Below are 13,802 nucleotides of genomic sequence, written 5' to 3' on the forward strand. Positions count from 1 at the left end.
CTCTGCTCCAGCTGGTTTGACTCTTCCAAGCAGGCCCCAGCAGTGTCTATGTTTAGCCTGGCCCCCCTTGGGAGCTGGCCAGCGTTGGGAGCCTCCCTGCAACCAGCACCGTACGTGGAAGGAAAGGCACCTTCCCAGCACCCTGTGTCCTCCCCCACAGCAGGGTGGGTGCTGCAGCCCCTAATAAAGCCAACAGTGCCCCATGCCCCCATCCCACCCCGGCACTGCCCAGGGTTAACGTGTGGTGCAGCGGCTGGAGGAGGAAATGCTCAAGCAGGAACTCAAAAGCGGGGCCCTGCCCCACCTCACGGCATTAGGTGCTGTGGCTGCATGGGCTGCCCCCCAGCCCGGGGCTCTGGAGTCCGCACCATTTATCCAAGGACATGCAGGGTACGAAGGGGTGGGCACTTCCTTGGCTTCCAGCAGGACGAGCACACATCCACCCCCCCGCACACCTGCCATGCCAGCCTGGCTGGGCTGTAACACCCAGCTGGGACTTACTGAACCCTGAGCCAGGACAAGTTGCCTTCCCCCACCCCACCAGGCATGTGAGGCCGGGCGGTTGGAGATGCGAGGGGCCCGCTGGGGCTCATGGGTAGCCCTAGGGCCCCCTGTCCTCTGGTGCACCTGGCCCCTCCTTCAGCGCTCCAACCCCCATCCCAGGAGCACTGTGCAATTCCTCCCCCCCGCAGGGCCAGGCAGAGGGAGGTGAGAAATGCCCTGGCAGGCTCCTCCCCTCAAATCCAGGATGTGGCCCAGTAGGCGATTGGCATCCGGGCCCTCCCCGCACTGTTGCTTCCCAGCCCAAGGTGAGAAGTGCCCAGCTGGCTCCCACCCTCCCACATCTGCCAAGCCCAAGAACGACCCTCAGCCCCCAACTCTGGGGGAGCTTTTTGAGGACCGCCCCTGGAAAGCTGCCAAGCACCACAGAGCCCATCCCATGGGCAATGCCCCTCCCTGTTCAGGGCAAGGGGGATGCCCAGGGCCAGCCGGGTACACGGCTCTCGTACCAGGGAGGGGAGAGGCAAGCTCAAATCTCGGCCTTCGCTCGTTCTGTGGCTTTCCAGAGCCTCATGGAAGCTCTAAAATACAAGCCCAGCACTGGGGGTGCAGTGACAGCCAGCCAACAGCAGGGGGCGCACTGAATTTTTTTTTCAGTGGGTCCCACCTAACAGAACAACTGTCCGCTCAGAATCAGCTGGGTAACTGTGTTAGTCTGTAGCCACCACAACAATGCAGAGTCCGGTGGCACCTGAAAGGCTAGCAGATTTATTTGGGCGTAAGCTTTCGTGGGTAAAAAACCCAGGGTTGAGTTTTGTGACTTTGTCCTCACCCACAACCACTTCAGATTTGGGGACAGTTTATACCTTCAAGTCAGCGGCACTGCTCTGGGTACCCGCATAGCCCCACAGTCTGCCAACATTTTATGGCTGACTTAGAACAACGCTTCCACAGCTCACGTCCCCGAGCGCCCCTCCTCTACTTGCGCTTCATTGATGACATCTTCATCATCATCACATGGACCCATGGAAAAGAAGGCCCTGAAGAATTCCACCTGGATTTCAACAATTTCCGCCCCACCATCAACCTCAGCCTGGACCAGTCCACACGAGATCCACTTCCTGGACGCTACAGTACAAATAAGTGATGGTCACATCACCACCATCCTGTACTGGAAACCTACTGACCGCTATACTTACCTACATGCCCCCAGCTTTCATCCAGACCACACCACACGATCCATTGTCTACAGCCAAGCCCTAAGATACAACCGCATTTGCTCCAATCCCTCAGACAGAGACAAACACCTACAAGATCTCTATCAGGCATTCTTAAAACTACAATACCCACCTAGGGAAGTGAGAAAACAGAATGACAGAGCGAGACGGGTACCCAGAAGTCACCTACTACAGGACAGGCCCAACAAAGAAAGTAACAGAACGCCACTGGCCATCACCTACAGCCCCCACCTAACGCCTCTCCAGCGCATCATCGAGGATCTACAACCTATCCTGGAAAACGAGCCCTCATTCTCCCAGACCTTGGGAGACAGGCCAGTCCTCGCTTACAAACAGCCCCCAACCTGAAGCGAATACCCACCAGCAACTACACACCACAGAAACACTAACCCAGGAACCAATCCCTGTAGCAAACCTCGTCGCCAACTCTGTCCCCATATCTACTCTAGCGACACCATCAGAGGACCCAGCCACATCAGCCACACCCTCAGGGGCTCGTTCACCTGCACGTGCCAGCAATGCCCCTCTGCCATGCACAACGGCCAAACCAGACAGTCTCTATGTACGAGAACAAACCAGGCATCAGGAACGGTAACATTCAAAAGCTGGTAGAACACATCAATCTCCCTGGACACTCAGTAACAGATTTAAAAGTAACCATCCTTCAACAAAAACCGCCTCAAAAACAGACTTCAAAGAGAAACCGCAGAACCACAATTCATTTGTGAACTTACCACCATTAATTTGGGCTTGAATAGGGACTGGGAGTGGCCAGCTCACTACAAAAGCAGCTTTCCCTCTCTTGGTATTGACATCTCATCAATTATTGGGAGTGGACCACATCCACCCTGAACGAGAACTGGCCTTGTCAACACTCGTTCTCCATTTGTAAGGTCACTCCCTTCACTTCATGTGTCAGTATATTTACACCTGTATCTCTAATTTTCACTCCATGCATCTGAAGAAGTGGGTTTTTTTATCCACAAAAGCTTATGCCCAAATAAATCTGTTAGTCTTTAAGATGCCACCGGACTCCTCGTTGTTTCTGTCAGCTCAGTGGTAGAGGGCAGACAAGGGGATATTTAGGTTCTCTCCCAGCCCTCCTGATCCTTACGCTGTTTTAGGCTCACCAAGACACCCCAAGTCCAAAGAACTAGGATGCAATGGGATAAAAGGCTCAGGAAGAATTAACAACCAAGAAGTCACCACAGTAGAAAGGTCACTGAGCACAAGTGGGTCCCTCCCATGACCTCCAACTCCAGGGGAATTGTCCCCTGCAGTCACGTTTGCTTTGGGAAAGGGGGTGGGAGCCTGGAGGGTGAATCCTGCTTTCCTGCACACCCAACAAACAGGGACACCATGAGCCACATGCCCCGAAAGGGACATTGCACGGATGGGACAGGGAACTCCATCCATCCCTCCCTGTCCTGGGCAGACAGATCCCCCACACGGTGCTGCTTCTTCCCACCCCGGGAAACTTGGAATTTTTATTTTATTTTTATTATTAAAAAAAAAAAGGAGAGAGAGAGAGGAGACATGAGAGCGTTCAATGCCCAGGAACCGGGTAAATTCAGAGCCTTCCATAAATAGCCATCACCTCCGCCCCAGCAGGCCCCTCGGCGCTTTCAGAGGTGGTTCTCAGCGCCTTTAAATAAAAGTCTTGGGACGATCAGATACAAAAAAGCCCGGGGTGGTGGCGAGGGGCAGGACAGACAGACACAGCAGGACTGGGGGCTGAACATGGGCGATTCCTTTTTAACCCCGTGATCAATGTGTTTTTTTAAACCAACGAAATCCCCACCCCCCTCCCCCCTCCCCAACAATCCCAGGCCGCTTTTACAGGTCGCGAAGGGCTCTGTCCTGTCGGGGGGCACCTCCAGGCGGTGGGCGGAGCAGCCTCACTGCGTGGGCGGGACCGGGGTGGCCGTGCTGGGTGCGATGGGATCCGTCTGCAGAGGGGGGCCCTGGTCTGCGGGAGAGAATTGACAGGTTGCAGTGCCCCAACTTTGGAGAGCGGGGAGGGGGGCGCCACAGCCCTCCAGCCTGCACCTGGCCCACGTCACACGGAGGGGATGGAGGTGAATAGCCAGGGGTCCTCACCTCCCTCGGCGGGCAGCAGCGCCTGCAGCTCCCCCTCAGTTCCAACGGGTGCTGCAGGTATTCACGGGGGGGTGTTCACAGGGCTCCCCCGCCTGGTGCCAGACCGAGAGCCCTGGGAGGGCCCCGTTCCCCGCCGTCACCCGTTCCCCTCCCTGCTCCCCGCGTGACCCCAGCGCCCCCCCGGGACCCTCCCTGCTGCCCTGTGCCCCCCCGCTGGAACCCTCCCCTCTCCCCGTGCGCCCCCCCCCGACCCTCCCTGCTCCACCTGCTCACCCCCGCTGGGACCCTCCCTGCTCCCCGTGTGACCCCAGCCCCTCCCCGGGACCCACCCTGCTCCCCGTGTGACCCCAGCCCCTCCCCGGGACCCACCCTGCTCCCCGTGTGACCCCAGCCCCTCCCCAGGACCCACCCTGCTCCCCGTGCGCCCCCAGCCCCCCCCGGCAAGGCCCCCTCTCGGTGTCTACAGACAAAGCGGGGGCGACTGAGCCCCGCCCACCGCTGGGCCCGGTCATGAATAATGCAGCCACTAATTAGCATAACGAGTGACGCGCGGATGCCCGGGGCGTGACCCCAAAGCCAGTAGAAAGGGGCCGGCGGAGGCGAGCCCTCGCAGGGGCTATTGCGGGGAGTGGAGCCGGGGCAGCAGCAGCCATGGTGGGGCGAGCTCCTGGGGGCGGGTGCAGAGGGCTGGCGGGGGGGGGGGCACGCTCCGGGGGGGGTGTGCAGAGGGCTGGCGGGGGGGGGGGCACGCTCCGGGGGGGGTGTGCAGAGGGCTGGCGGGGGGGGGCACGCTCCGGGGGGGGGGTGCAGAGGGCTGGCGGGGGGGGGGTGCAGACGGCTGGCGGGGGGGGGGCACGCTCCGGGGGGGGTTGCAGACGGCTGGCGGGGGGGGGGCACGCTCCGGGGGGGGGGTGCAGACGGCTGGCGGGGGGGGGGCACGCTCCGGGGGGGGGGGTGCAGAGGGCTGGCGGGGGGTGGGGGCACGCTCCGGGGGGGGGTGCAGAGGGCTGGCGGGGGGTGGGGGCACGCTCCGGGGGGGGGTGCAGAGGGCTGGCGGGGGGTGGGGGCACGCTCCGGGGGGGGGTGCAGAGGGCTGGCGGGGGGGGGGGCACGCTCCGGGGGGGGGGGTGCAGAGGGCTGGCGGGGGGTGGGGGCACGCTCCGGGGGGGGGGTGCAGAGGGCTGGCGGGGGGGGGGCACGCTCCGGGGGGGGTGCAGAGGGCTGGCGGGGGGCACGCTCCGGGGGGGTGCAGAGGGCTGGCGGGGGGGGCACGCTCCGGGGGTGTGTGCAGAGGGCTGGCGGGGTGGGGCACGCTCCGGGGGGGGTGCAGAGGGCTGGCGGGGGGGGGGCACGCTCCGGGGGGGGTGCAGAGGGCTGGCGGGGGGGGGCACGCTCCGGGGGGGGTGCAGAGGGCTGGCGGGGGGCGGCGCGCTCCGGGGGGGGGGTGCACAGGGCTGGCGGGGGGGCGCGCTCCGGGGGGGGGGGTGCAGCGGCCGGGGGAGGGGCACGGTTAGGTTCCAGCCGCCCGAAGCCAGGGACATCCCCGGGACCTGACTCCCAGCCCCCCCCCCCCCCCCGGGAAGGAGCCCCTGGGACTGGGGGCGCAGCGCTTGTGGGGTGCGGGGCTCGCGCCCTGGGGAAAGGGGGGGGCCGGGCAGCCCCGCTGACGGCGGTCCCCCTGTGCTTGCCTTGCAGTGCGATTTCACCGAGGATCAGACGGCCGGTAAGTGGCCTCCGCGCCCCGACCCGACCCGACCCGCTTCCTTGCGCCACCTCCGCCCTTGCGCGCTATTTTCATTTCCGAGGGGGGGGAATCTCTTGCGCGTCCCGCCGCCGCGGAAGGACTCACCGCTCTCTCTCCCTCCCTTGTAGACCTTCCTCCTCCTCTGTCACTAGCCTTCACCCTTCTCCTGTAGCCTTCCTAGCCGCCGGCCGGTAAGTGGGGCAGGGCCTGTGTGACTGCCCCCCCTCCCCTTAACACCGGGCCCCTCACTTCTGGGGCGCGAGGGGGGGGGAATCTCTGTGGGCTGCCTTCGGCTCTTGCTGCTGTGGGATCCCGAGCTCCCTCCCCCGGGTAGGGCCCCCCTAACTCTGGGTCTGGGGGTGACTCACCCCCCCCCTCCCCAGTGCGTGCATGGGGGATTGCACTGAGAGGGGAGGCCCAGAAACTCTTAGGCCAGGAGCAGATATAGCTAGAGACGCATGTGGCCCCTCAGTAGGTTTTGCCCCGAGGTGGGGCTGGTGCAGCAAAACAAAGTGACTTGTCCCTGGGAGTCTGGGGCAGAGCCCGGAACTGGAGCCCTGGCTCCGGTCAGGTGCCTTATCCCTGAGGCCAGGCGTCCTGTCTAGTGCGGGTTGCTGCGGAAGGCGGGATACGAGACATCTGGGGCTGGGAATCCAGGCTGAAGCTCTTGGGAACCCTGATGGGGGAATTATCGAGGGCTCTTGTCTCTTATTGAGCTGAAGCTCCTGTTTCCCTATGGGCCCCCGGCTGCCTGGCAGGGGGGCTTGGGGCTGGGGCTGAGTCTGCTGCCCCTGGTGCGTGCTCGTGGGGCTGTAGTTTGGCTGGGTACCAGGCAGATCAGGGCTGGCGAAGGGGGGTATGTCGACACATATTTGAACCGAGGGGTGCTGGCCCCCCACAGGCAGGATTGGCACCTGGGGCCACGCTGACACCCTCCCTGCTCTTTCCCCCCCTCCTCTAGAGTTCAAGGAGGCTTTCCAGCTCTTTGACCGAATCGGGGATGGCAAGATCCTATACAGCCAGTGTGGGGACGTGATAAGGGCCCTAGGCCAGAACCCCACCAACGCTGAGGTCATGAAGGTGCTGGGGAACCCCAAGAGCGATGGTGAGTGATGGGACAGGCGCTGCAGTAACCCCAGCGCCAGGGGGCAAATGGGCTGTGGGCCTCACCCGCATCTCGGAGCTAGTGGCGGGTGAGAATGGGGCTGTCTCCCCCCCCACCCCACCCCCATTGGCTGGAGTGAGACCATGGCACAATGGGACTCGGACTGGCTTACAACTTGGGGGCTGGGGGGAGCTGCAGGGAGACACACCCCCTGCCCCCGGGGCTGGCTCTGTTGCACAGGACGAGGAGGTTAATCTCGGGCCTGGCCTCAAAATTTGTTCTTGGGTCCCAGGGCCTTGGTTTTTGTCCCAATGTAGAAGGAGAATTTTTCCCCAAATCTCGTTTCCCACCCAGCTTTGTTGTACGTGGCACCTGCCCCGCGCTAAGCCCCGTGCCCCGGCACCGCTCCCTTGCAGAATGGCTGGTGCCCCTCGGGTGCCTGCCCCAGTTCTGGGGGCCTGGAGCTCGGGAGGCCCCGTCCCGTCCCTCGCTGGGTCCTGGCACAGGAGGGGTTCGATGCTGCTGCAGCCAGCGAGCCCGTCCCCTGGGTGTTGTGCCCAGCCTGGCAGGCACCCACCCAGAGAGCTGGTCTCAGCCGCGCCCCTTCTCTTGCCAGAGATGAACATCAAGACGCTGAGCTTCGAGCAGTTCCTGCCCATGATGCAGACCATCGCCAAGAACAAGGACCAGGGCTGCTTCGAGGACAACATGGAGGGGCTGCGGGTCTTCGACAAGGAGGGGAACAGCTCTGAAATGAGGGCAGAGATCCGCCACTTCCTCGTGACACTGGGTTAGGCTCTGACCCCACCTGCCGGCCTGGCCACAGCAGCCCCCTCTGCCGGGGAGGAGGGTAGCCGAAGGCTTCTGGCCGGGTCTCTCCTGGGGATGGCTGGGTCAGGGTCCACAGTGTGTCTGAAGGAGAAGTGTCCTGGTGGGTAGCCAGTTGGCACCATTGCCCTAGGGAGCTTGAGCCCCATGCCTGAGAGAGGACAGCCCTGCCCCTCCACCCCCACCTCGGGTCTCTCGAGGTGGCTGGCGAAGGGGCTCTGTTTCCCGGCAGTGCAAAGCAGGGAAGTGACTTGCATCCAGGTTGCATGGTGCCAAAGTCTGGGAACAGAACCCAGGAGTCCTGGCTGCCAGCCCCCTGCTCCAGTAATCGCTGGACAGATGCAGAGCAGCAACTAGGAGGAAGGCCCGTGTGTCTGATCAGGCACCAGGCTTGCTGGGGGAGGTGCAAATGGGGCTGGAGGGGGCCTGTAGTAAAATCCTATCTGTCCCATGCAGGGGAGACGGAGAAAGAGGTTGGAGATCCTGGTGGCCAGGCATGAAGACAGCAACGGCTGCATTAACTACGAAGGTGAGGGCTCGTGGGGGTATCAGTGTCTTGCGGTCAGCAACCCCGGGTTTATCTCCAGAGGTCGCTTAACCCTGTAGCACCTGGTGGCTTTGGCTCTCCTGCCTTGCTGGGGGGAGGTGGGGAGGGCGACTTGTCTGTCCCATGGCCAGGATTCATTTTGGGACTAGCCCGGCGCTTCTGGCTCATTTCCCCCACTGAGGACACCGCAGCCCCTGGGGGCGTCTCCCACCCAGGGAACGAAGAGCTGGATCGTTGGGGGCCGTGCTCAGAAACACCAGCCCCTGACAGTTCCCCTGGGGGCGATGTGGCTGGCTCCCCTCCCCGGGGCACGGACGCTGGGCCTGGCGGGTTGGGAGCTGGAGGCAGCTGGGCGCTGGCGCGTCCCCGGGGATCCCCTCACGCTTGGTCGCGCCGTGTGTCCGGTGCGTTTGCTTGATGATGTCTGTTCCTTCCAACAGCGTTTGTGAGGCACATCTTGTCAGGGTGAAGCCGAGCGGGGTACGCCTCTTCCCGAACCCCTTCACTTACCTCCTCCCCCCCCCTTTTGGTTTTGTTTTTAAGGGAAGTCCAGTTTGCGCTCCCCCCCCCCCCCGGCATGTCTGCATGTAGCTGACTCTCTCTAGCGGGGGGGGGCAGGGAAAGCTCTGTCCGGAGCTGTGCACCGATTTTTAAAGCAAGACTGTGTCATCTGCCTGGGTTGGGTGGTGGGGGCCGGGGGGGTTCAGATGCAGCCTGGGGAGCTTGTGTCCTGGCCAGGGGGAGCTGCGTGGGCCTCGATCCCAGCAGGGCAGCCACTCCCACCTGTACTGCTGGTTGGGGCCGCTGGGCGCCCGCTGTGGATGGGGAGTCCCAGGCTGGTGTCCCACCACCTAGAAATGCCCCAGCTGGGGGCAGGACACTGGGGTCTTCCCTTCCAGTAGCAAGAGGCTTGCGTTGGCCCGAGCGGGCAAGTGCTGGCTGGTGCCGTGGGCCGTAGGTTAACCAACAGTCTTTCTTTAGGGAGCGGTGTAGTGGCTGCCTGCCTGGCCCCTTCTCTCTGTCGGATCCTCCCCCTCAAACGGCCCGGCCCCCGCTGGCCCTTGTCTGCTGTGGATAAAGCCGAGCTCTCTCCTCGCGCGGGGCAGGAAGCCACATGGCTTGTAGGCCCCCCGGTGCCTGGTAGTAGCTGTAGAAACTCTGCTGCCCCCTTCCTCCCTCCCTCTCCTTTCCGCTGTCGCGGGTTCAAGTGCTGCAGAGGGAAGAAAGTGTCCTGGGGCCAGGGACTGTGGGGTGAAGGGTGGGGCCCGGGGCAGCAGCTCTTGCCCGAGTGCAGCTGCGGCGGGGGACTCCCAACTTCCCAGCCAGGAGTGGGAGAGCAGAGCCCATGCTGCGGGCAGGCCTAGTTATTAGCAGCTTTAGAGTAACAGGCTGGTGCATGGCCCCTAGGCTAGGAGCAGGGGCCTGGAGGGCTGGGAGCCAGGGGTCCTAGGGCTCTCTCTCTATGGGGGGGGGGGGGGGGAGCTGTTAAATAGGGGAACTAGAGCACAGCTGCTGCAGGCTCCTTAGTAAACTTTGCAAACCCCAGCAGAACCTGCCTGGAAGCCCCATGCCCTGGTCGGCTTAGCCCCGAGGACCCTTTCTCCCCCAGCTGCCGAGGGGCCTCTCCCGCTGCGGGGCAGCCGCCTGGTCTCACGCCTGGCCTTCTCTCCACAGAGCTGGTCCGGATGGTGCTGAGCGGATGAAGTGTCCAGCCGATCTCCCCCCGTCCCTCCCCCCGAGGCCTCAGGTCGCTGCCGGGCGCTCGGGTTTATTCTCTTCGGTGCCTTTTCTACGCCCCATGTAAACTTTTCCTCCCTGGGTGGACCAGAAGGCGACTTCCCCTGCTGTGGGGGGGCTGTTGGGAGGGTGCTCCCCGGGGGTGGGTGGGAGGAAGAGTGATCCCTGTTTCCTTTCTGGAGTCCCCCCCACCCTGTTCTAACCCCTCCAGCACTGCTACGTTGTTTCTTCTTCCAGCTGCTTTCACTTAATAAACGGTTTGAAAAATGGGGGCTCTTGGGCCTGTTTTGAAAGTGAGGGGGGGGGGAGACAGCACCTGGAAAAGTGGGGGGGGGGGGTGAGAAAGGAAAAATGCAGCTTGCTGTGATAGAGGCTGCACAGCCCCCAGGGAGCCATGAATGGCAGAGCAGCACTGGCTAGGCCCCCCAGCACCCGACCCACCTGGCCCCGGAACGGGGTTCCTCATGTGGAAGGAAGAGCCCCCAGCCAACTTCTGAACAAGAGTAACAGGGACAAATGGGGGGTGCTCGAGGGGAGGAGCCCAGGGTGGTGCTTGGTGTGGGTGGTGAGGACACCCCTGCACCCTGCCTATAGTAATTGCAGCTCTTAAGACTCCTTTACAATAGTGTGGGGAAACTGAGGCACGGATGGGGGTGGGATTTCCCAGCAGGTCAGTAGCAGAGCGGGGCCTAGCCTGGGAGCTGTTGAGGGGCTGGGGTGTGTTCTGCCCCCTAGGCCCCACAGCCATGCTAGGCTGAGCGATGGTGCACAAAGCAGCCACTCACGAGGGAGCCTTGCACACTGAACAGGAGCTGGGGTGGCTCAGTGCCCCCCCCCCCCCCACACACACACAGTTAAAGAACCGTCACCCCTACCCTGCACAAAGCACCTTGCCCAGCCTGCTGGCGCCACCCCCCCGCCAGGCTGCGGCGCCTTCGGCAAGCCCGGCACAAGTGTTTCCTGCCGCTCTGCTCCAGCTGGTTTGACTCTCCCAAGCAGGCCCCAGCAGTGTCTATGTTTAGTCTGGCCCCCCTTGGGAGTCGGCCAGCGTTGGGAGCCTCCCTGCAACCAGCACCGTACATGGAAGGAAAGGCACCTTCCCAGCACCCTGTGTCCTCCCCCACAGCAGGGTGGGTGCTGCAGCCCCTAATAAAGCCAACAGTGCCCCATGCCCCCATCCCACCCCGGCGCTGCCCAGGGTTAACGCGTGGTGCAACGGCTGGAGGAGGAAATGCTCAAGCAGGAACTCAAAAGCGGGGCCCTGCCCCACCTCACGGCATTAGGTGCTGTGGGGTGGGGGCCCTGCATGGGCTGCCCCCCACCCCGGGGCTCTGGAGTCCGCACCATTTGTCCAAGGACATGCAGGGTACGAAGGGGTGGGCGCTTCCTTGGCTTCCAGCAGGACGAGCACACATCCACCCCCCCGCACACCTGCCATGCCAGCCTGGCTGGGCTGTAACACCCAGCTGGGACTTACTGAACCCTCAGTACCCCTCAGCCAGGACAAGTTGCCTTCCCCCCACCAGGCATGTGAGGCCGGGCGGTTGGAGATGCGAGGGGCCCGCTGGGGCTCATGGGTAGCCTTAGGGCCCCCTGTCCTCTGGTGCACCTGGCCCCTCCTTCAGCGCTCCAACCCCCATCCCAGGAGCACTGTGCAATTCCTCCCCCTCACCCAGGGCCAGGCAGAGGGAGGTGAGAAATGCCCTGGCAGGCTCCTCCCCTCAAACCCAGCACATGGCTCAGTAGGCGATTGGCGTCCGGGCCCCCCCGCACTGTTGCTTCCCAGCCCAAGGTGAGAAGTGCCCAGCTGGCTCCCACCCTCCCACATCTGCCAAGCCCAAGAACGACCCTCAGCCCCCAACTCCGGGGGGAGCTTTTTGAGGACCGCCCCTGGAAAGCTGCCAAGCACCACAGAGCCCATCCCATGGGCAATGCCCCTCCCTGTTCACCCCGGCATCTCCTAGCTAGCTGCAATTGGTCTGACTTCTGCTCGCTGCCTGGGGGCCCTGCTCTGCTGGCTGGAGCAGCAAGGCCCCTGCTGTCCAGCCCTGTCCCCACGGCTCCTTGCAGACTGGGGGCCAGTCACCTCTTGCCCTTCTCTTAGACAAACCAGATCAAGCTGCTTCCACCTCTCCCTAGGTGCTGGTTTCCGAGCTCATGGCTCCATTCCACCTCCGGTTCTACACTCCAGCAGCGTCGTTCTCCTCGGGCAAGGAGCTGGCGGGGCAGCCGGTACCACTAGCCAGACATGCCCAGCGAGGCCTGGCCCAGCTCTGTGGCCAGCCTCTAACCCAGCCAGCTGCCCCTGCCATCCAGCACCTGTTGCCCCCTGCACCACTCCCACCAACAGTGCCAAAGCGAGATTCCGCCCCCTGCAGAGGGGACGTGGCCCTAGGAACCCCCACACTGCCGCACCATGAGCCTCAGGCTACCCTGCTGTGCCCAGGGGGGAGCCTGCCCAGGGCAAGGGGGATGCCCAGGGCCAGCCGGGTACACGGCTCTCGTACCAGGGAGGGGAGAGACAAGCTCAAATCTCGGCCTTCGCTCGTTCTGTGGCTTTCCAGAGCCTCGTGGAAGCTCTAAAATACAAGCCCAGCACTGGGGGTGCAGTGACAGCCAGCCAACAGCAGGGGGCGCACTGAATCAGCTGGGTAACTGTGTTAGTCTGTAGCCACCAAAACAATGCAGAGTCCGGTGGCACCTGAAAGGCTAGCAGATTTATTTGGGCGTAAGCTTTCGTGGGTAAAAAACCCAGGGTTGAGTTTTGTGACTTTGTCCTCACCCACAACCACTTCAGATTTGGGGACAGTTTATACCTTCAAGTCAGCGGCACTGCTCTGGGTACCCGCATAGCCCCACAGTCTGCCAGCATTTTATGGCTGACTTAGAACAACGCTTCCTCAGCTCACGTCCCCGAGCGCCCCTCCTCTACTTGCGCTTCATTGATGACATCTTCATCATCATCACATGGACCCATGGAAAAGAAGGCCTTGAAGAATTCCACCTGGATTTCAACAATTTCCGCCCCACCATCAACCTCAGCCTGGACCAGTCCACACGAGATCCACTTCCTGGACGCTACAGTACAAATAAGTGATGGTCACATAACCACCGCCCTGTACTGGAAACCTACTGACCACTATACTTACCTACATGCCTCCAGCTTTCATCCAGACCACACCACATGATCCATTGTCCACATCCAAGCCCTAAGATACAACCGCATTTGCTCCAATCCCTCAGACAGAGACAAACACCTAGAAGATCTCTATCAGGCATTCTTAAAACTACAATACCCACCTAGGGAAGTGAGAAAACAGAATGACAGAGCGAGACGGGTACCCAGAAGTCACCTACTACAGGACAGGCCCAACAAAGAAAGTAACAGAACGCCACTGGCCATCACATACAGCCCCGACCTAACGCCTCTCCAGCGCATCATCGAGGATCTACAACCTATCCTGGAAAATGAGCCCTCATTCTCCCAGACCTTGGGAGACAGGCCAGTCCTCGCTTACAAACAGCCCCCAACCTGAAGCGAATACCCACCAGCAACTACACACCACAGAAACACTAACCCAGGAACCAATCCCTGTAGCAAACCTCATCGCCAACTCTGTCCCCATATCTACTCTAGCGACACCATCAGAGGACCCAGCCACATCAGCCACACCCTCAGGGGCTCGTTCACCTGCACGTGCCAGCAATGCCCCTCTGCCATGCACAACGGCCAAACCAGACAGTCTCTATGTACGAGAACAAAGCAGGCATCAGGAACGGTAACATTCAAAAGCTGGTAGAACACATCAATCTCCCTGGACACTCAGTAACAGATTTAAAAGTAACCATCCTTCAACAAAAACCGCCTCAAAAACAGACTTCAAAGAGAAACCGCAGAACCACAATTCATTTGTGAACTTACCACCATTAATTTGGGCTTGAATAGGGACTGGGAGTGGCCAGCTCACTACAAAAGCAGCTTTCCCTCTCTTGGTATTGACA

At 61.9% G+C, this 13,802-nt stretch overlaps 1 protein-coding gene across 2 annotated transcripts; it reads left to right on the forward strand.

Moving 5' to 3' along the window:
• The first annotated feature begins 4,391 nt into the window (after positions 1-4,391).
• On the forward strand, positions 4,392-10,071 carry LOC119564289 (myosin light polypeptide 6-like). 2 transcript variants are annotated; one of them, XR_005223083.2, is made up of 7 exons: positions 4,393-4,493; positions 5,535-5,562; positions 6,545-6,688; positions 7,305-7,478; positions 7,973-8,045; positions 8,504-8,543; positions 9,738-10,071. XR_005223083.2 is itself a non-coding variant. In XM_037883734.1 (6 exons), exons 1-5 carry the CDS (start codon positions 4,491-4,493, stop codon positions 8,014-8,016), a joined length of 393 nt encoding a protein of 130 aa, XP_037739662.1. In that variant the 5' UTR covers positions 4,392-4,490; the 3' UTR covers positions 8,017-8,045; positions 9,738-10,071. The 2 variants fall into 2 exon arrangements, 1 of the variants encoding a protein (XP_037739662.1); XM_037883734.1 differs by lacking the exon at positions 8,504-8,543 and having other exon boundaries at positions 4,392-4,493.
• Positions 10,072-13,802: the final 3,731 nt, after the last annotated feature.

Source organism: Chelonia mydas, chromosome 20, assembly GCF_015237465.2.
Source record: "Chelonia mydas isolate rCheMyd1 chromosome 20, rCheMyd1.pri.v2, whole genome shotgun sequence".
NCBI classification, from domain to species: Eukaryota; Metazoa; Chordata; order Testudines; family Cheloniidae; genus Chelonia; species Chelonia mydas.

Bases quoted from the DNA above. Each gene is read 5' to 3' on its own strand.
- LOC119564289 (XM_037883734.1), top strand. The intron at 5,563-6,544 runs GTAAGTGGCCTC...CCCCTCCTCTAG, and splicing joins CACCGAGGATCAGACGGCCG to AGTTCAAGGAGGCTTTCCAG. The intron at 7,479-7,972 runs GTTAGGCTCTGA...TGTCCCATGCAG, and splicing joins CCACTTCCTCGTGACACTGG to GGGAGACGGAGAAAGAGGTT.